Source organism: Carassius gibelio, chromosome A11 (genome assembly GCF_023724105.1).
Source record: "Carassius gibelio isolate Cgi1373 ecotype wild population from Czech Republic chromosome A11, carGib1.2-hapl.c, whole genome shotgun sequence".
Classification (NCBI taxonomy): domain Eukaryota; kingdom Metazoa; phylum Chordata; class Actinopteri; order Cypriniformes; family Cyprinidae; genus Carassius; species Carassius gibelio.
Window position 1 is genome coordinate 8,286,490 of NC_068381.1, and position 21,374 is coordinate 8,307,863.

General features: G+C 36.2%; 1 protein-coding gene across 7 annotated transcripts in view; it reads left to right on the forward strand.

Moving 5' to 3' along the window:
- Positions 1-21,180, forward strand: part of LOC128022215 (mitogen-activated protein kinase kinase kinase kinase 3) — a 54,668-nt gene extending 33,488 nt beyond the window's left edge. Inside the window, exons 13-34 of one of the 7 annotated variants that reach the window (XM_052609548.1) lie at positions 3,864-3,942; positions 4,328-4,386; positions 5,971-6,033; positions 9,872-9,930; positions 11,705-11,743; positions 12,586-12,660; positions 13,549-13,600; positions 14,295-14,589; positions 15,065-15,162; positions 16,096-16,137; positions 16,455-16,539; positions 16,675-16,754; positions 16,973-17,033; positions 17,296-17,413; positions 17,510-17,568; positions 17,899-18,002; positions 18,406-18,574; positions 18,862-18,930; positions 19,033-19,125; positions 19,379-19,449; positions 19,740-19,795; positions 19,940-21,180. In XM_052609548.1, the coding sequence (XP_052465508.1) occupies positions 3,864-3,942; positions 4,328-4,386; positions 5,971-6,033; positions 9,872-9,930; positions 11,705-11,743; positions 12,586-12,660; positions 13,549-13,600; positions 14,295-14,589; positions 15,065-15,162; positions 16,096-16,137; positions 16,455-16,539; positions 16,675-16,754; positions 16,973-17,033; positions 17,296-17,413; positions 17,510-17,568; positions 17,899-18,002; positions 18,406-18,574; positions 18,862-18,930; positions 19,033-19,125; positions 19,379-19,449; positions 19,740-19,795; positions 19,940-20,027 (1,914 nt within the window). In that variant the 3' untranslated portion in view covers positions 20,028-21,180. The remainder of the gene's footprint in view (positions 1-3,863; positions 3,943-4,327; positions 4,387-5,970; positions 6,034-9,871; positions 9,931-11,704; positions 11,744-12,585; positions 12,661-13,548; positions 13,601-14,294; positions 14,590-15,064; positions 15,163-16,095; positions 16,138-16,454; positions 16,540-16,674; positions 16,755-16,972; positions 17,034-17,295; positions 17,414-17,509; positions 17,569-17,898; positions 18,003-18,405; positions 18,575-18,861; positions 18,931-19,032; positions 19,126-19,378; positions 19,450-19,739; positions 19,796-19,939) is intronic. The other 6 variants (XM_052609551.1, XM_052609550.1, XM_052609549.1 and 3 more) reach the window with 6 other exon arrangements.
- Positions 21,181-21,374: the final 194 nt, after the last annotated feature.

Here is a 21,374-nt window from a genome sequence, read left to right on the forward strand (position 1 = left end):
TTCTTCTTTTTGAGCCACTCTTTTGTTGCCTTGGTGGTATTTTGAGTCATTGTAATGCTGGAAGACCCATCCTTGACCCTCCTTCAGTGTTCTGGCTGAGAGAAGGAGGTTCTCATCCAGAATTTTACAGTGCATGGCCCCGTCCATCGGTCCTTCAATGCGGTGAAGTCTTCCTGTACCCATAGCAGAGAAACAGTCCCAAAGCATAATGTTCCCACCTCCATGCTTTACTTTAGGGTTGCTGTTCTTGTGGTCATAGTCAGCATTTCTCTCCCTCCAAACACAGCAAGTCGAGTTGATGGCAAATAGTTAAATTTTTTTCTCATATGACAACAGCACTTTCTCCCAAGCCTTCTCTAAATCATTTAGATGTTCAGGCGGGCCTGCACATGTGCCTTCTTGAGCTGGGGGACCTTGCAGGCACTGCATGATTTCAACTCATTGCGACATAGTATGTTACCAATGGTTTGCTTGGCAACTGTTGTCCCAACTGCCTTGAAATCATTAACAGGCTCCTCCTGTGTAGTTCGGGGCTGATTCCTCACCTTTATCATGACCGTCCTTTCCTCAGGTGAGATTTTGCATGGAGCTCAAGACAGAGGGTGATTAATAGTTATTTCCATTTCCGAATATTCACACTAAAACTGCCAAACAAAGGCAAAAACCTTAACTTGCTAGAGTGTGAAACTAAGTAAAATGACTTTATACAATTAATTAAAGGTAGTACACTGGAAATTTAACAGTTAGATGTTTTGGTAATGAAAATGATCTACATTAAAAAATGTGAGCTCAAACGTTATTTTGACCCCTATTTTGAAGTTAATGTAGTCTGACTTTGCATTGCATTGTCTGCAAATGTGAGAAGTCACACCAAGGCAAAAGGCAGTAACTTCTATATTATCAATATTTGGTTGCTGATCACCATTTACCAAATCGTTATAGTAACACCTGTATAAAATCTAGTGATCATGGGCTGTCTCATATAAGCTATTGCATATAACAATGTGACCGTATTAATTAATTAATAAAGTGAATACTGTGGATAACAATTTGTTTGCTATCTTCAGTAACGTAAAAGCATGCTAGACATACAGTAGCATAATTGCTTTTATATTGCTTTGTATGAAATAGCCTAACCTAAAAGAACGACTTGTGGATGGATGTGAATGCCAACAAGTGGGAATAATGCTCAGAATACTTGAGGATTAAACATCTTCGATGACATTCATCGCCATGGATTGATTTTATCAGGTTACAAGAAAAGGTAGGATATGGATTTAATAGCGAACTGTTAGTAGGCTACTGGTTTTATCATGATTGATCATGCTAGCAATGGCATTCGAGTCTACACGCGTCCAACTATTAGTGACAGCCAGGTGAAAAATCTGCAAAAAAAATTTTCTCATGTCTTCAAAGGTTATTCACCATTACATATTGCTGCCAATGTATCTAGTCTTTACAGTGCTTTGCGGCAGACTTTAATGGACAGTATAACAATGGCAGAACACCGTATAAATCTGAAACTGCACCGTAAATTCACATTGATGCACAGCTAAACGAAGTCAGAACGATGTAACTCAATTTTTGCATTCCAAACAAAGTGAACTGGTGTTATACGGTGCTCTGCCTTGGTTTCCCTGGGGCTTTTCGAAGTTACGGTTGAGACGACCCGTTATTTTCTTGGAAAAACAATAAAATTTACTCAGGATACTTATACACATGATAAAGGATGTCTTAAATGTCCCAAAAATATCAATAACTCATTTTCGACAAAAATCTAAGTTACGGTCTTTTGCCTTTGCACGGCAGAACAGTTGTCTCCTCCTCAACAAGCTTCTTGCTGATGGTTTTGTGGCCCATTCCAGCCTTGTGCAGGTCTAATCTTGTGTCTGACCTCCTTTGACAGCTCTTTTGTCTTGGCAGTGGTGGTGGGAGAGGTTTGAATGGAAGATGCACGTTCTATGGACTGGTTTCTCTTATACTCAGAACAAGATGACATTAGGAGTAATTTCTAAAAGTCACAGGACTAATCTGTGTTCCTCTTGGTCAAGGAACCAAATCTTGGTAGGGGATCAAATACTTATTTTACTCACTGAAATGCGACTCAATTAATAACCTTTATATAATGTTTTTTTCTGGATTTTTTGTTGATATTCTGTCTCTATCCATTAGAATAAACCTACCATACCAATTATAGACCCTTAATTTTTTTTGTAAGCGGTCAAACTTACAAAATCGGCAAGGCATCAAATAATTATTTTCCCCAGTGTATAAATAGTCTATAATACATAATGATTTAAAGTAAATTTTTAGGACTATTTTTAGGACCACTTTTGAGTTTATAATGCAATTTTGCAATATATTAATTAGAATCCAGGTTGGAAAAAGTTTTTTTTTTATTAGTTTTATTATTTTTTTATTAAAGAACAAATAAGCAAACATGTTCTTGACTGGCATTTTTTTATTTTTATAAAGTTAATATTCTGGATTTATTTGCAATTTATATACTTGTGTATCTTTTTTGGAAAGCATAAATAGTATCTTTTAGTGACTGTACCATGTGACCCAAGTGCTAAGAGGTGTGATAGAATATTCACAGGCATCCGCTGAGAGAAGGGCGCAGTGTTTGGCATGCTGTCTATTTCTATTTCAGAGCCCTGCTGTGTCCTTGTTGTCTGAAGGTCGTGCGTCTGTTCCTTTGTCTTATCTCTCCTCATCACATCTACTTCAGCCCTGCTGCTTTGAAACTGAAGTGAAGGATGTCCTTCAGCGACTATTTTGCTTCCTGGACCTGTTCAGGATTCACATGTCTCTGTGTGTTTGTGTGGTGCTTTTGCATGTGTTTCCATATCCACATGCATGTGTGCATCCGTACTTGTGTGTGTATGTCGCTGATGGAAGGTGTTCTCTGATTCGTTAATGACAGCAAACTTTTCAGTGTAGTCATCAGGGACCCAGCAGTCAGATGCCCAATAGGTTGTAATGATTTTCTCTTAGGCTGCAGTCAGACAGGACAGATAGGGATTCAGAGGGTCAGCATCAAGACCCCTGCTCTTATCAGAGAGTGATGCCTGACATGTATTTTTAGCTTCCAGAGTTTGCCCTCCTATGAGTCTCTGGCGATGTTACTAAGTGATATCTGAAGTGTAAGCATTTAAGCCGCTCTTGTCTTAAACGTATTGATGGGTGCTGATTTTGCTGATGGGTTGTTTTTATCTCAATTGGGCCTCTGATCTGCTAAGAATGGCACACTGATACGCAAGCTATCGATTGAGCACTGCTACAATCTTGAGTTTTTTGCTTGTAATGTAGTTTACATATAACAGTCATCGACCGATACTGGGGTTTTCCAGTAACTAACGCTGATATTTAGAGAGCAGTATGACCCGACGAACTGCGTAATGCATTGAAATAATGGCAAATTAAGTGTAATTTTGCTGGAATTAAATAATACATTACAATACATTTTATATAATATCGAATCAAAATTCACAGATTCAAGGGTGAACAGAATGAAAACCCATCAGTATATATCTGGGTTATGTTCTATTCCAAAATCAAAACAGAATATATATGTATAATATTTGTTTATTTATAAAATAACATTTTGGATTAACAGGATAATTTTTATTGCAATGCATCAATGTTGTAAAAATAGTGCAATAATAATAATAAATAATTTATTATATGTTTTGACTCTACTACAGCTATGTAGAACTTTGTTTAGGCATGTAAACTGCTAATTTCCTCTAAACCTCATTAGTACTCGAAATAACTTGAAGATTAACTGTTCTTATAGACTTTATTTACTGGTATGTATTTATTTGTACTCTGTGTGTGTGTGTGTTTCTTTTTCTCCCTAGCCTCCAGTGTCTGTTCCACATCGGATTCGCTCAACAAGCCGTACCAGTCGGGAAGGAAAGACTCTGTCAGAGATTAACTGTGAGTGTTTGTTGGATTTCTCCCCTGGGCAGACCTGACAGGTGCTCCCGCTCTCCTGAGCATGGCTGAGTGAATTTCACAGCCTCAGTTCTTCAGCGAATAAATCTGTCTGCAGGAGGATACCAGAAATTCTCTCTCATGATCTGTCTGTCAGTATCTGAAGGGGGATTTTTTAGATTCTGTATCATACCTAGCAGATATATATGTATGCTGACTTAAAGTAACGTGGGGTTTTTGAGTGAACATGTCAACATGAATACCTAAATTCAGACACCAGTGATATTTACTCACCCTTATGTCATTACAAACCCATGTGCTGATTCATTTCTGTGCACTACGGTAAAACTAGGACTGTTCCTTTAATAATGTTTTTGTTTTCTTACAGTCGGTCAGGTGAAGTTTGACCCTCCTTTAACAACAGAGACAAAACCACATCATGAACCGGTGAGCATCATCTTACTGCTGCTTGGGGCTTTCTGCGATTTGAAATTAATTATGGGAGATCAGCCAATCAGAAAACACTTGATGCTTTAGAACTTTACATCACACTGGGTCCGTTCCAGAACCTAGTGAGCTTTGTAAGGAATCTGGAAAATTAGAAAGCTCCACATAGTAACACAAATAGCTCAAACTGCTAACAGTCAGTTAAGCATAAAACTGGCACTCATGTCACTTATAATGAAGAAAAAAAAAAAGAAAAAACATGGTTTCTGAAATAAAACAGGCTTATTATAATAATACATATAATGATGATGTTGCATAAAAACAAACAGAACTCTGTAGAAGATTAAATATTGTGTAGATTCATACATTTTTAATGACCCTGATTTTTTTAATTGATTCAGTTTAGTACTAAATGCAAATCTCTTATGTAGAATCTATATTTTTTGCCTAGTCTTGTATTTTGTATTGATTTTTTTTCTCTAAGCATGTTTCATATTGGCTTCTCAATGAAGCATAAATGCGATGTTACAAAAAATGTGCTATCTTAGTTTGTCTTAATTAGGATTCTTACCTTTTAATAACAGCCTTGTCTATGATCCCTCCATAGGGAGCTAACTAGGTTTTGAAACAGAGCAACTCAGTCATGTCAAGCTTAGTTTGAAATCGCAAGGCTGTCTAGCCAATCACATTGCTCATGACTGCGTATAGCGAACTCTTCCAAATGATTTTTCCTATAATCTGACACTTCCTATTATTTAACGTTTTTCTTTTGGACACCTCAATCCCTGCTCGTCTCCTGACAACAGCTTGTTTTCTCTCACACGTGTTTGACTGCTGTGCATTTGAGACGTGTCTCGCACTCTCACCGCTGTGATAATTGAAAGGTTAGATGCTGCTTTCCATGGCATCTAATCAATAAGACTTCCTTTAAGCGCTGCAGAAAAATGCAGCATTGACTCATCTTTGTCTCATTTGAGCACTTAGAGTTTCTCGTGTTGTAACTGGATTTGTCATCCTTTTATAAACCAGATCATTTTTTAACAGCAGGGCATCAAATTAATGTCGATTCCCATTGTAGCTTCATGCTTCTGATGCCATCTTCTGAATAGAACCTCGGATCTGAAGAACCTCACATCCCCGCACGCTTTGATTTTCTTTTTATTTTCTGGATTCACGTCACGTTGCCCTACTGTTTCTAAAGAAGCAGTACATAATTGCTGCAACTAGCGGGTCTTTAAGGCTGTTGAAATCACATTTGAAACCGTGAACTCAAGCGATAAACAGCATTTTTGTTGATTTCCATTGCATTTAAAACAGTCACAACATGCTTCTATCTAATATATGCTTACAAAGGCTGCATTTGTTTTTTCAAATTAAATGATCACTTTTTAAAATAATTGTTTTCTTTTTTTAATGTATTTTACATTTACATAACGTACATAATCCTTCAGAAATCATTCTAATGTGATTTTGAATTCAGGTGGGCATGTCCTTTGCAAACACCTCTTTACCCAGCACCACAGGGGCATCACGTGTGTGTGTGTGTGTGATTAACTGAAATTTCTTGGTCCTTTTACTAAACAGCCCGACACTGACGATTTTTTGGACTGTGCCGAAGAAATATACTACACTGCAAGATCTAATCTGGTATTTTTTTGTTTGTATTTTACTCTATATTTGTCTTCGCGTCTCCTATCTTTTTTTTTTTTTGGTCTTTTCCATAGCATCTTATCCGCTTCGCTGCGCTTGTGTAGTGTACTCATCCTCCCATTTGTGACTTTCATTTCTTTTGTTCATTTCAATGCCATTAATTTGGCCTTATCTTATTTAGATCATGTCAGTCTGTGTCTTTTCATCTTGCCTGTATATAATATCAGTGTTATTGCCTCTTGCTCTCATGCCAAATCTCTGTACTGGATCATGTTTTGGGGGTATTTGGGGCTTCATTTAAAAACGCATCCCTCAAAGTCGATATGTTGCTGCACTTTTCAGTAATCAAAAGCACTTTGAAATTGCAAAGCAAAGCATTTTATGTAGTCGAGGCCTCTGAGGGGCTTTATTTTTAGGGCTTGTCACAATCAGACACATCTTGAAAGTGAGCGAGAGCGAAGGAGAGGGAATGGAGAGCGAGAGATTAGGGTTAGACCGATGGAATGGATGTTGAGTGGGGAGTTGAGAAGCCGAGCGAATGGGGAAAAACAAGGAAAGAGAGAGAGAGGGAAAATAAAGAGTCTGGAGTGCCTGTGCATGTCCCACAGGGATGGTTAAACCAAAGTGCTCTGCAGGTCTGTGAGTGAGGGGGAAAACATTGCTTCAGCAAGCAATGCTTTGCCCAACAAACCCAGCACACACAGTCTGTTTGAGGCATCAGCTAATTCTCCAGCAGGGACACAACCTCACCGCTCCATTTCAACGCCAGTTCATTGTGAACACCTACAGAGCTAAACAGTATATGTGTACTCAATTCCAGTTGTCCCTCTTTCGTACCTCTGTTTGCATACTGAATTGTGATTTGTCTTTGTTTGCATTTATTGAGCTGCATTTCAACTTCAATGATTGTGTGTTGGTTTCCATACACCGCTGACATGAGTGTCATTTAAAATGCAGATTCATTCAAAAATTGTGTATTGCTTGGAGACACAAGACAGTTCTTCTTTGGCTTTAATCGGTAATATTTGCATTGGCAAAACTGAGCAAAAACAGACAATATTGTGTCTAAGACATAACACAATATTAAGTGCTTATTTATTGAACTGTTGTACAACATCAGTATCACATTTGCGCTCATGCTATTTCGGACAAAAACAGCACTTTTGTGATATTGCTTGATAAGACAAAAACTCATATGGGGGCATTTTTGCCCCCATATCTTCAGTGTTAGGGACATGTAACTAAGTTCTATAGGCTACATCATGTAGAGAGTTGTTGTCCTGCATCATATTCATCACCATTCAACTGAATAGATGTGTTTGGCTTGAAGCGACACTGTACAGATTGATCGGTGTATGACATCAAAGTCCTGTGAGAGCTTGTAGAGAGCAGACGTCTCTGCATGCTTTCCAATCACTCTCGCGGTACTTGGATGTCAAACACTGATCGGTCTGCGCAGCGCCGCTTCAAGTGGAACACACCTTATGAAACCAATGAACTAATTAGCTAGATGTCAAATACATTTTTTGCGATATGTTATATAAAGGCAAAAAAGTGCTGAATATACATGCATACATGGGGGGCGGGGGGGATTTTTATTAGCTTTTGCCCATTTGACAGTGACAAGGAATTATTGGATAATGATGTTGCATAGTTTGCCAAAAGCCTCATGTGGTTAGGCCTGTGCAGAGAAATGTTTTTCCCTTTTTCATCTTTTTGCGTTTTTGAGGCTTTCTTGAGTGACACCTCATCCATCTGGTCTGAAGCCCACACACTGAGGTGGCACAGCGAATCTCATGCTTGGAATCAGTGTTTTTGACTGCCTATGAAGAAACCAAAGGGAGGGAGATGAAAGAAGATGGCGGGAGAAGCATCGAAGCAGATAGTCTGGGATGTTCTCTTAGCTTTTTCTCTCTCCATCACTCTTTCTGAAAAGCCTCCCATCAGCAGAAAAGCAGCATAAGGATAAGACAGTTTGCTGTGCGAAGGAAATTTGGCTTGTTAATCTGCAGGACAAAATCAATGAGGTTTTGCATTGCTGAAAGGTGTATATTAGAGAGAGGAGGGGGGGGGGTGTTTGAGCTATAGAGGTATGGAAGCAGCAAGAAGAGAAAGAAATTTTCAAGAGAGTTTGAGAGAAAGAATGTCCTCAGAATTAATCATCATAAACCTGATTATTATAGCAAAATCCTCTGCCAGAACATTTCCTCTAATGGATGAAGCACTGCAGCCAACTTCCCTTTTAAAAAATAAGACACACCCTTTCCCTTAAAAGAATATTCCAGTAGCTCATTTTTGGTTACCACATCTATGATTCATTGCGATTACTTAAGTGCATATATTCAATCTTACACATTTTTTGCAATACAAATAGCATTATCAGAAATCTATAACATTCAAAACCTGATTAATAACATTTATACAATTAATAAATTGACATCATATAAAAAGACATTATACTGTCATTTTAATTCAATGAAATTAAATAGTAGTAATAATAATAATAGGTATAATGTTTTGTAGACATGCAATTATTTATTCTTTCTATTTTATAAAAAATACATAAAAAATACATTATTTGTTATTGGTTACTGATATAGATGTTTGGTCTATGTATATGCAGGTCACAACCCTTCCGTGTCTTGTCCTGGTATTCTCATGTGGATAGCAAGTTAAATTAACCTTGTTTAATTTTTCAGCTGGCCATGACGTGTGAAATTACTTTAGCTCCACATCCAACTTCCATTATGAGATTAGATTATTTACTGTAAACATGTTTTCTCCACACACTGAGGGATGTGTAGAAATTGTTGTGGTAATCGACAGCATGCCACAGGTAGTAGTTAGGGCGAAAACAACGCCATATTCCTAAAGTTGCACTTTTTCAGTCTCTTTTTCAGTCTCACCGAGTTGCCAAATTTTATAGATACTGCCTCTGTTTTTTGATTCTATTAATTCTTGAGCAATAAGCTATTTCAAGTCTTTGCCTGCTTGAATGATCATATTGGAAAGTGGGAGGAGAGGTAGCACATGGCCCAGTCCTCCCACAATGCTCTAATTAAGAGTACAATGTTGATTCTTTTCCAGAAATCTTCTGCAGTCAACATGTTTAATTGTATTTCATCACAAAAAGTGAGAATTGAACTTTTACAGTATTGAAAATATATATATATATATATATATATTTTTTTTTTCGTCCCCAAAAAATGATCTGGGCAATCTTTACCCACCCTCATGTCTTTTCAAACATGTATGTATATTGTTTTTTTTTCTGCTGAACACAAAAGATGATTTTTTTTATTTTTTTTATATGTCTGTGTTTTTGTGTATAAAAGGAAAGTCAATGTTAATTTGGAACCCATTAACTTTTACTGAAGGCAGAACACATTCTTCACAATATCTTTTGAGATTCCAGAGCCCAAAAAGGAAAGGGACTAATGAAAACTGACAAACTAAGAAAAGAAACCAAAGATGATTGTGGCAGGAGCTGTGTGCTTGCTTGCTAATGTAAAGCTAATACGCCGTAGATGAATAATCATCTAATCATCCCTTTCATTGTTTTCATTCACTAATAGATCTTGAAATCCAAAACCATTATGAAACTGCATGTGTGGATTAAATTGTAAACAACACTAGTTGTGAACAAATAACCTAGAGTTTATAATTGCTGAACCTGATGACCTTGTCACACCTGTCTTACCATTCATGTTGTCTTTACATGCATCTTTTAACATATTCATGAATGTAGCCAAAGCTCTGTGTAAACATACCCGCATATTTAAATCTCTAGATGAAGATATACTGTGACTTTCTGTCTTTTTTTTTGTTTTTTCAGGATTTACAGATGGATTATGAGGAGGAATCCCCTAAAGGCTCCATCCTGGGAGGAAATAAGTAAGTTTTAAATTAATTAAAAAGTCAGGCAATAAAAATTTAATCCACCTTATAGTACATAAATAATAAAAAACTTCAGTAGCATAAAACTTAAATAACAAAACATGTATACATTTTTGTAAATTAATTTAAAATATTTAACAATTATTTTCTGTATCTTTTTATATACGTTATATCTTTTAATGCACGCTGCAGAACCTTTATAGAGCCATAGAATCTGAAAACCGTGGGTTTGAGGAAACACTGCATCTTCATGTTGTCAGCTTGATACATTGTATGTCAAGCTGTGTATGTTTTTGTTTCCCTGTATTCATGAGAAAGTTCATTCAGAGGTAAAGACACATGCAGGGTTTGTTCATGATGTGTGTGTGTGTGTGTGTGTTTATCCATACACCCATTTATCTCACACCTGACATTGCTGTCTTACTAGTGTGGCATTTCATGTTCCAGGTAGCTTGTGTGGGATCTATATGACTGTTGTTAATTTATAATGCACACACCCTGTGCCTTGTTGACAGTTTTTGCCATATAGTGAACAGAAGGTCGAGTGGCAGTGAAACCATTCCCTCTGTGTTTGTGTGAGTGCCTGTGTGTGTTCTCAGAGGTGTTGCTCTCATCTCTCGTCAACAGATGGGTCCCGAGCACTTTCGAGAGACACCCCCTCAGCGTCACAATACATGTATATGAGCTCTCATCCACTCCCATTCAGTCATTTTCATGCACGGATGCAGAAATCAGAAATCAGCAAGGTTGAGGATGGACTCTGTAGCTGAAATAGTGGAATAGTATTGTCAGTATGAATGGTCCAGGTGCCTTTGCTCTTTAGGTTATTGAATGCAATGAAACGAGAGGGCCACCCTTGCCTTAAAGGTAGAAATATAGCTATTTCATGACAAATTACAATGTTGCAGTATTTATTTATTTATATTTGGTTATTTTTATTTTATAAAACAAAAAAGAACTCCGTGTTCTTCCTTAGCTTCATGATGCAAAAATCCATCATTGTATTTTCTCTTGCATATGGTGCACGGAAATGTAATTTCCACATCTAAAATTTTGTAAGAACTACATAATGTGCAACATTATCATACAGTATCTATTGTAATTTAGTCTTGTTCAAGTGATGTTCAGCCAGTCAAATTTCATAGTTTGTGTATATTGTTGATATACAGGATCTGTGTACAGTAGACCTGGTTTTGGTCTTTGTAAATCTAATAGTTTTCAAGAAATGTAATCAAAGTAATGATGTCATAATTACAATTAGATCTTTCTTGTGCCTATTTACATATTGAATTATGATCGGTCTGTTATTCTTTGCATGCAGCCGAATTAATTCCAGGACATGTTGTGTTTTTTCTGTTTAACTGACGCAGAAACAAAACCTAAAACTTCTCGTGCTGCCTTGCAGGAACCGGTATTTTCTTGAGGAAACGTGACGCTTTTTTATCTACTGATTATTCTTGTATTTTAAATGCGTTTTAGTCCAGAAAATCTTTAATATTCAATCATTTAAGTGCAGTGTATATAAACAACTTTGGAACAGAGGTTCCAGACAGCTGGAAGCAGACATTCTCTTAAAATTGAACAGCTAAACATTGGACTGTTTCCCGGTGTCACCGTAGACAAATTAGCTGTAAATGCTTGTTTACTTAGCCTCAAATCAATGAACGCTAGTGGATCCCTAGATGTGTTCTAAAACTGTTCATCATGTGTTTTCACTTGTGCTCTGCCGTGAAAGACTCACCTGTTATGTACCATCTCTCTTTTTTTACAGGAGCCTCTTGAAATCTGTTGAAGAGGAGCTGCACCAAAGGTATGATGCTGTTGCTTTGTGTACTTCACTCCTCTGCTCTTTCATAGCTTTTTTTTTTCTTCGGCTTCCTCTCTCTCTATCTTTCTATCTTTTTGCTGCTCTGTTGAACTCTACCCGTACATCTCTCTCTCTCTCTCTCTCTCTCTCTCTCTCTCTCTCTCTTTGCATAGATGGTTTTTCATCTGATCAATATTTGATGTGACCTAACCTTGCCCTTTTGTGCTTGTCCAAGTGGAACCAAAGACTGATTTGCTTGGCAGTGCTGTGTTGGGGATCTGTGTTATTTTTTGCCATAGTATTAGTTTTCCATTCCTCGGGGGGAAATCAACCAGTTAGTCCCTCTAAATTAAATTTCCTCCAGATGCATGTCTAGATTGGTTTTTGGGATAGTTCTGTTATTAATTCACACATTAAAATTTAGTTTTAAGTGGCCACCTTTAAAGGTAATGTCACTCAATCATCCTAAATCGCTGGATTATACAATATGTAGTTATGTAAGTGTATCTAAATGTTCACTTTGATATCACGATGTGTATAGGCTCATTCATGCAGGACATGCTCTTGTGATTATAAACAACTAGCAAAGTGAAATGGAACATCTTGAAACAAATTTCACGGCATCTTACATGATGCTCATCATAGCATGAGACACCCAAAGAGTCTAGTTAGTGCACATTTACATAGAATAACAGTGAAAAACTACTCCGAATGCCCTGTGTGAACGGCCCGTTAAAATTTGATCTTACCTTTGGGAAGTGGAGCAAAGTGTTGCTGCTTCAAATTGATAATCTTTCATCAATCAATCATTGAATGAGCACCGCAACCTTTTCAATCCTCATTAGGGGGCATGATGCTCATTTGGAGGATGATGATGAGGGTGACGATGAAGGTGATGATCATGATGATGAATTGCAACAGTAAGTTCCTCCTGATTCTATAGCCGATCTCTTCCTGCTGCTCTAGAGGTTAAAACGCCTAAAGATCACGATGCACTGGCAACATTTTGGTGTGAATACAAATACATTTTAATATTTTTTTCATCGTCCTTTAATGACACACATGAATATTTTTCCATCTTGAGTTCTCTTTCGTTTCAAATACTGTTTTAAATGTCATATGAAAATGTTTCCAGTATATCATGGCCTTTTAGTCTCATGGGAATCATTCTTTCATCCGTTTTCTTTTTGCTAGACACATCATCTCTTTTCTCCTTTATTTAGCAATGCAATGTCTAGCAGGCGTTTTAGAATGTTGCGGTTCCTCCAAGTGCCACTTTAGCAATTTTTCCAGGTTCAAATGCAAGTTCAGATCCATGAAACTTAGCCCTCTCTTAGTGATGCTGACAAGCTTTCTTCTACATTTAAAGGAATAGATCACTCAGAAATAAAAATGTTGTCATTATTCTTTCATCCTCCTGTTTCAAACTGAATGCTGCTGTAAGTGGCTACCAAAAAACACAATGTAAGAAATCAACATGACATTTCATCTTTTTCATTGTTTTCCATTCTTCATAAATGTTCCTTGAATTTTCCACGGAAAACTGTCAGCATACAGGTTTGAAATAACGTGAGGCTGAATAAATAATAAAAGCATTTTCATTATAGAGTGAATTATTCCTAGTGCATTTGATTGCATGTTTGTTTGTTGTCTGTTTCCTGTCCTATATTGTACCCTGTTGGTCCAGTGTCAGATGAAACTAATCAAAGAGGTTTATTCACATCCTGTTAATGCTCTCAAATTATATTTGTTAGTTGTAGCATTATTAGCATAGTGATTCATCTAATTGAATTTCTGATTGGTCTTAGCACTAAAAGCTCCACTATGAGGCCCAAGTTCCCCCCACCACTTCCTCCCAAGGTAAGTTTAAAAAAAGGTTTTATGGAATAAAAATGTTTTTTAATAAACCGTTTTAGTGTTAAAAAAGTCACACTCCCTTTCAAAGGTCTGGAGTCAGTGAGATTTTGTATTATTTTTATTCTGCATGGATGCATTAAATTGATCAAAAGTAACAGTAAATACTTTTACTGGAAATCGTTTATTTAAAATAAGCTTTTGAACAGTTTTTTTTTTTAAATAATTTTGAAAAAAATATTAAGCAAATGTTTTCAACTGATAATAATAAATGTTTCTTGAGTAGCAAATCAGCATATTAGAAGGATTTCATGTGACACTAAAGACAAAAATTCGGCTTTGCATCACAAGAATAAATTGCATTTTAAATTATGAAAACGGTTATTTTAAATTGTGATAATATTTCACAATATTACTGTTTTTACTGTAATTGTTTTAATCAAATAAATGCTGCTTTGGTTAGCATAAGAGACTTCTTTCAACAACATTTTAAAAAATCTTGCCAACTCTAAACTTTGAATGGTAGTTTGTCTTTGTGGTGTTTTGAACAAAGTCTTTCTTTTGGCTTGAAACAAGCTTATCGGAAATCAGTGAAGAGCTTCTACAGTTTTTTTTTTTTACATCCACTTTTTTTAGTAGTTACTGTATTGATCTGACAGAAGTCGGTAGCATGCTGCTAATTTTGTTCTGCTGTTTCCAGCCGAAGCCCAGTCCAGGACCACATCAAAGCCTCTCTGGCGATCATGACGGTAACCAGGGCACTATAAAGCGCTGTCCGGGTCCTGAAAGCCCGACTCGCTCATCCACCAATGTACCCCCTCGACCTCCACCTCCTCGACTGTCTGCAAACAAGCTCAGCAGTTTAGGTAACGAGACCAGTCAGGAAGAACATGGTGCTTGGGAAGCACAGGGGGATGCTGGGATATGTAGTCAGTTCGACGAGAGGCTGGAGGTCTCATTTGATGAAGAGGAAGATCGTGATGAGGAAGGAGACAGTAAGACAGGCCCTCCCTTTTAAACTTAGTTAAGCCCCAGTCACTAAACCTGTTTCCAAACCGTCCCGTTGTTAGTTTCTTTAGTCAGATCGTAGTGAGATGTCATTCTTTCCTCTTGCCCTTTATAAAGAGAAACAGCGTCATTGGTGTTGGCATGTGAAAATGTCACACACCCACTGGAAGACATCCTGAGTCACCCACTCCACCCTTGTATTCTTTTCCTTGTCAAATGATTGTTCTCCTGTCAGTCATTGTTTAGATTGTCATTACACTTGTCTAGTTTTTGTTGTGTCTTCTAAGTATGGTAGCTACATATTTCAACAGTAGCTTAGTGAACAGTGCAGATAATGCGTATGTGAATGTAGACAGAAAGAACACTGTGTGCATCTCTTGTTGGAAGCCTATGTAAAAACATAAAGTGTTTAAGATTGATGAAAAAACTAAAAGTGTATGCTATATCTTTTCTTACCCACAGATAATGGGACTAGCCCATCTGAACACTCACCCTCAACAGAGAGACAGTCCACAATGCCCCCTGCTGTTCCTACACCAAAGGACAAGAAAGACTTTCCGGTATGGCTTCACTTTAGTGAATTCCAATATTGATTCTTGTTACACTTATGATTCCTGGATGAAGAACATGTTTGCTGAGTGTAGCAGAGTTTTTTTTAATATATATAATAATTTTATATTTGAATACTGTTAGATCCCAGTGGTCTCAAATCACTATTCAGCATTTAATGCACAATCTCAGAAAAAATTTAGTTCTTCTTCTTATTGTGTAACACACACACACACACGTTTGTTTTTGTGAAAAGTGGGGACATCCCATAGGCGTAATGGTTTTTATACTTTACAAACTGTATATTCTATCGCCCTTCACCAACCCTACCCCTAACCCTAACCCTCACAGGAAACTTTGTGCATTTTTACTTTCTCAAAAAAACTCATTCTGTATGGTTTATAAGCGTTTTGAAAAATGGGGACATGGGTGACGTCCTCATAAGTCACCCTCTCCTTGTAATACCTGTGTCATACCCATGTCATTATACAGAGTTGTGTCCTGATATGTCGATATGTCACAAAAACATGCCCACACACACACACACACACACACACACACACACACATATATATATATATATATTTAAATAACTTTAATTGTATCAATATTATTATTTAATATATTATTAATAATAATATATTTTTGTTGTTATTGTTTAATAATTTATATAAAATATGTTAAAGATTTATAACAATATTATTTATTACATGACAACAATAATATAAACAATTAAATGAAATGTTTTAGTGCAATATAATAATAGGTAGGAATAATAACAATATTATTACATATAATTACATTGCATAATTAATATGTAAAAAAAAAACAATTTCATAATTATTATTATTATTATTAAATAGTGAAATTAAATTTGCATGTCATATTTTGTTTCAAGTTTATGTATATCAATTTGGTTCTTTTCTTTTTTTTTTTTTCAACAGAAACCCATCAGCAATGGTCTCCCTCCAACTCCGGAGGTTCATGTAAGTGGCATAGTTTTATTCAGCCATGCAGCTGCTGTATTGGGACTTAATTACTTGCCATGTGTTTTTATTTAAATTAATGTATGTTGCCTTTTTGATAGTGTTGTTTGTTTTTTTTATACTTCCATTTACATTTAATCATTTAGCAGACGCTTTTATCCAAAGCGACTTACAAATGAGAACAATAGAAGCAGTCAGGTCAACAAGAGAACAACGACAGTATACAAGTGCCATGACAAGTCAGATACTGTATAATATAAACCTTTTGAGCAGTGGTTGCATCTGCATTATCCGTTGTGTTGTATTTCCATGTCCAGATGGGAGCATGTTTCTCTAAAGTCTTCAACGGCTGCCCGTTAAAGATACACTGCGCTACCTCATGGATCAACCCAGACACACGAGGTGAGCTTGTCATGAAAATCTGGCTCATCTGAAATATGAATGTGTCCATTATTGTATCTATTGATGTTGTCTAATGAAGCATGTGCTGATACCACCTCTGAGAGTGTTTTGTTCTTCCATGTTCATACATTTCAGACCAGTATCTGATATTTGGAGCAGAGGAAGGTATTTACACGTTAAACCTTAATGAGCTGCACGAGACGTCCATGGAACAGGTGTGATTTTACTTTTCACACATTTTCAAACAAATGGTTTTCCTACATAATTAAGTAAAGGCATTTTTTTTTATTAAAAAATGAAAAAAAGAAACATGTGTTGGGAAAGCTACAATTTTGTGTGATGTATTTGTATATCCTTATATTGTCTAAGTGTAACATGCTTCTTCAGTCAGTCATTTTGTCTTGTACTAAAGCTATTTTTGTGTCATTCTCAGCTTTTCCCCAGGAGATGTACTTGGCTGTATGTCATGAGCAACAGCCTGCTATCAATATCCGGTAAGCCGTGCTTTAAAAAAAAAAAACAGGTTTAGCTGTTCAGATTTAAAATTAGTCAGAGTGGGTTTCTATTTTCAACAATTGCTACAATTTTAGAATTATATTTTTATTTTCGAGTCACACTTGACAATACAGAGTAGAACCGCTTGTACTGTGAAGATACTAGAATTGTTAACTGTAGTAACATCATGTCATATATGTCAAGTGTTACCTGACATAGTCCTGTATCCCTGTTTTGAATAATGAAATTGTGTTTTGGCAGGAAAAGCATGTCATCTGTACTCTCACAGTCTGGTGGGCCTATTTGAACATGCTCGACAAATGCAGAAACTCCCTGTTGCCATACCAACACATAAATTGCCTGACAAAATGATCCCCAGGTGAATGTTAGGATCCCTGTGTAGTGTGTGAACTTAAGGGCATGACTAGTAGTCAAAATATAAATACATTATTTGACATTTTTATTTGAATTTCAGGAAATTCACAGTGTCCACTAAGATCCCTGAAACAAAAGGGTGTCAAAAGTGCTGTGTAGGTGAGCAGATCCCGTCGTTTACTTCATATATTTCTGAATTCAGCAATATATAGCTATAGGTATAATTCTGGATGATGTCATGGCTAGGCTATACTTTGGCGGTAGTTTTTGAAATGTTTTCTATCATTATGAATGTTTTTACTGTTTGATCACTTCTGATCAATTCAGTATGTCTTTGTTTGATCAAAATATTTTTTTAATCTTATTCCAAACTTTTGAATCACGGTTTCCACAAAAATATGAAGCAACATAATTTTAGATCATCAAACAGACTTTCTTCAAGGTATTACATTGTGTTTTGTTTCCATGTGTTGCCTTGTTTATTCTCAGTGAGGAATCCGTATACAGGTCACAAGTACCTGTGTGGTGCCTTTCAGTCCAGCATTGTCCTTTTTGAATGGGTGGAGTCCATGCAGAGGTTCATGTTGGTCAAGGTAAGTTCCCATCACTAAAACATTGCTGTGTCTTATTTTGAAGGCTGTGCGCTCTGGAGGTCGCATTTGTTGGCCGCATGCATCATTGAGGCTGCCTCATTTCAGAAAAGTAATCATTACATTGCGAAGTGTGTAAGAGATTATAGTCATTTAAACCTCCCAAGGAATTACAGTCAATTTTCATAATGGCTACTTTTTTAAATGAGACCTCATCAATGAAATATGAGGCTGCACCTTGGAATCAGCGTGTAGCATGTTATTAGGCCACATTATTAGCTATTCATGCTTCCGTTAAGCTTGTAAAACTGCTGATCTTCTACTTAAGACTTGTAATTTAAATTGCTTTACTTGGCATTTTCACTTGCGCACTGTTCCACATTAAGCACCGACTCGTTCCCTGCAGAGCATAGACTTCCCCCTGCCGTGTCCGCTGGAGGTGTTTGAGATGCTGGTGGTTCCAGAGCATCTGTATCCTCTCATCTGCATAGCTGTGAGCAAAGGGACAGAGCTCAACCAAGTGGTGCGGTTCGAGACCCTCAACCCCAGCTCTACCTCCAATTGGTTTGATTCTGGTGGGTACTTTTAAAAATGACACCATTATCACACTGATTAAGATAAGTCTTTACATGTATGAATCATTTAATTGCTTAACATTTATTAAAAAAATATTCATTTACATGAAACAAAAAAATTGCCTCTTTATGCAATTATTTGGAATGAAAAGCTAATTAAATATATATATATATATATATATATATATATATATATATATATATATATATATATATATATATACTCTTTACTCTTTTAGGATTTTAGAAATGCTAAATTCTAGAAATTGTTGATGTTGTCGTTTCAGATACCCCACAGAGCTGTGTGATCCATGTGACCCAGCTGGAGAGAGATACAATTTTAGTCTGCTTAGATCGTAAGTACAGAAAATGCCATTAATTGATTAATAACAGATGCATGCATATATAAGAAAAAAAAAACGATCTAGTGATTAATTGCCTCTCTTCTTCCTCGCTAGGGTGCATTAAGATTGTAAATTTGCAAGGTCGGTTGAAGTCCAGTCGAAAACTCTCAGCTGAACTGACTTTTAACTTCCAGATTGAATCAATAGGTATAAAACCTTAGTACATTACCAGTGACCTCAAGTAAATATATCATATTTTCTAAACAAACTGAATTTAGCAATTAGTTTAGCATATTTAATTATTTTAAATATATATATATATATATATATATATATATATGTGTGTGTGTGTGTATATATATATATATATATTACACATATATGTGTATATATGTGTGTGTGTGTGTAAATCTGTGTTATAATAACTCCCTCGCTCTATGCATGTCTCTCTTCCTCTTAGTTTGCCTTCAAGACAGTGTGTTGGCCTTCTGGAGGCATGGCATGCAAGGACGCAGCTTCAAGTCCAATGAGGCAAGTCCTGCTGTTTAAATGTGAGAGATGATGTACAGACAGCCTGTCAATAATATCACAAAAGTGGTTGGGACCCTGTGGTGTAGCAGACAAAAACACACCAAGGATATTGCAATATATATAAATTATGTATTATATTACAAATATTTGTAATTAAATTATTATATATACATAGTATTTCAGAGAGTGGTGTTGAGAGAAAAAAAAAAGTGGATTTCCTATATATACATAAATTAAATGACATATATATTTGAGCAATACTATTATTCTGTCCACTTTTTATATTCCAGATTACACAGGAGATTTCTGACAACTCAAGGATATTTAGGCTGCTGGGTTCAGACAGGTGAGAAAAAGCAATCCAATTACGGTATTAAGTCATTAAGTAATTTATATCATTCCCTTTATTACTGGTGTGCCAAACGCTGGTCATATGTTTGCAGAAAGGGCATCAGGTCATCTGTATTTGTTTTTATTTCATTCTTTATAGAGTGGTGGTTTTGGAGAGCCGACCAACAGACAATCCCACAGCACACAGCAATCTCTACATCCTCGCTGGCCACGAAAACAGCTACTGACTGCAATGAATTATGGGATAAAAACACTACACGCCAGTGTGCAATGTTACAAAAGCCTTTGGTTTCATGTGGCCCGATGACAACTGGCCACATCTCAGAAGAACCACAGATATACTGTTGTTGAACCACCGAAAGCACAGCGGAAGACTTGAATGGACGAAGATATTTAGATCTCAGAGAAATACTACAGTATGCACTTTCACACTAACCTGTTTTAGAGGCCTCGCTTTGGTTTGACTTGTAGCAGTTTTAATTTATTTACATGAAACACACACACACAAACAGGTTTTTTTTTGGCCACTACTCACACTTGACCCTAACCATAAGTGCTTGAAGACAGGTATTTAATACATGTAAATACAGACGTAGTAATTTTAAGTACTCTTTGTATTGGTTGTGTAGATATCAGCACATTTATGTTGTACAGGTTTTTTGGCAGCGTTGGCTATCATAAAGGACTGTGAGATGCTGGGTACTACTTAAAATTACATCTAGGGCAGATAATTTTGTGTTAAATTCAATAGATTAGGAATCACAATGCTGAAGTGCCCATCTTTCCAAGACTTGCCTTCTGAACTGTTGTTTTTATTAGTTTGTTTTTATTCTACTTTATTATATAAAGCCAAATGGTGTTTTTATTGAGCAACTTTTAATTCAATGGCCCTTGTAATTGTTTTTAACTAATTGTGGTATGCACTCACTTCAAATTTGCACAGTTATAAAATGTTGATGTGTATGTAAGTGTATGTTTAAAACCATGCAGATTATAACATATATAGATATATAGACACATATTTTTTTGTAAATGTGTATACATGTATAATCTTAGTAAGCAATAAATAATTTTACATCATTTTAAATAAATCAGACTGCAAGACTGAGTTGACAAACTTGTGTGGATGACATCACTGTCTGCATCCAGCTGTGTTTGTGTGTAATTTGAGGGCTGTACACACTATTTGGAAGATTACGTTGGAATTTGTGAATTGATTTAAGCAACATGGACTTGCATTAAATCTCTCTCAGAACTCTTGTTGAAAGTAAAGCAAATTCCACCATAAGAAAAGAAGAACATATTCCAAGTTAATACGATTATAGAATATATTCAGTGTCAGTGTACATACTGTAAAATAAAATCACATGGTTTTACATACTGCGATGTCTTTCAATGTCTTTCGTGTTTTCATAATAACTGTATTTTGCTATCTTAGCAAAACAGTTAAATGTTTTGCTATCTACCCTTCTTACATCCATGATTTTGTACACATTGATTATTTATTTAGTAATATTTACTAATAAAACGCAAATATATATAATTAAAAGTCCTGACAACAGGAAGCTGGATCA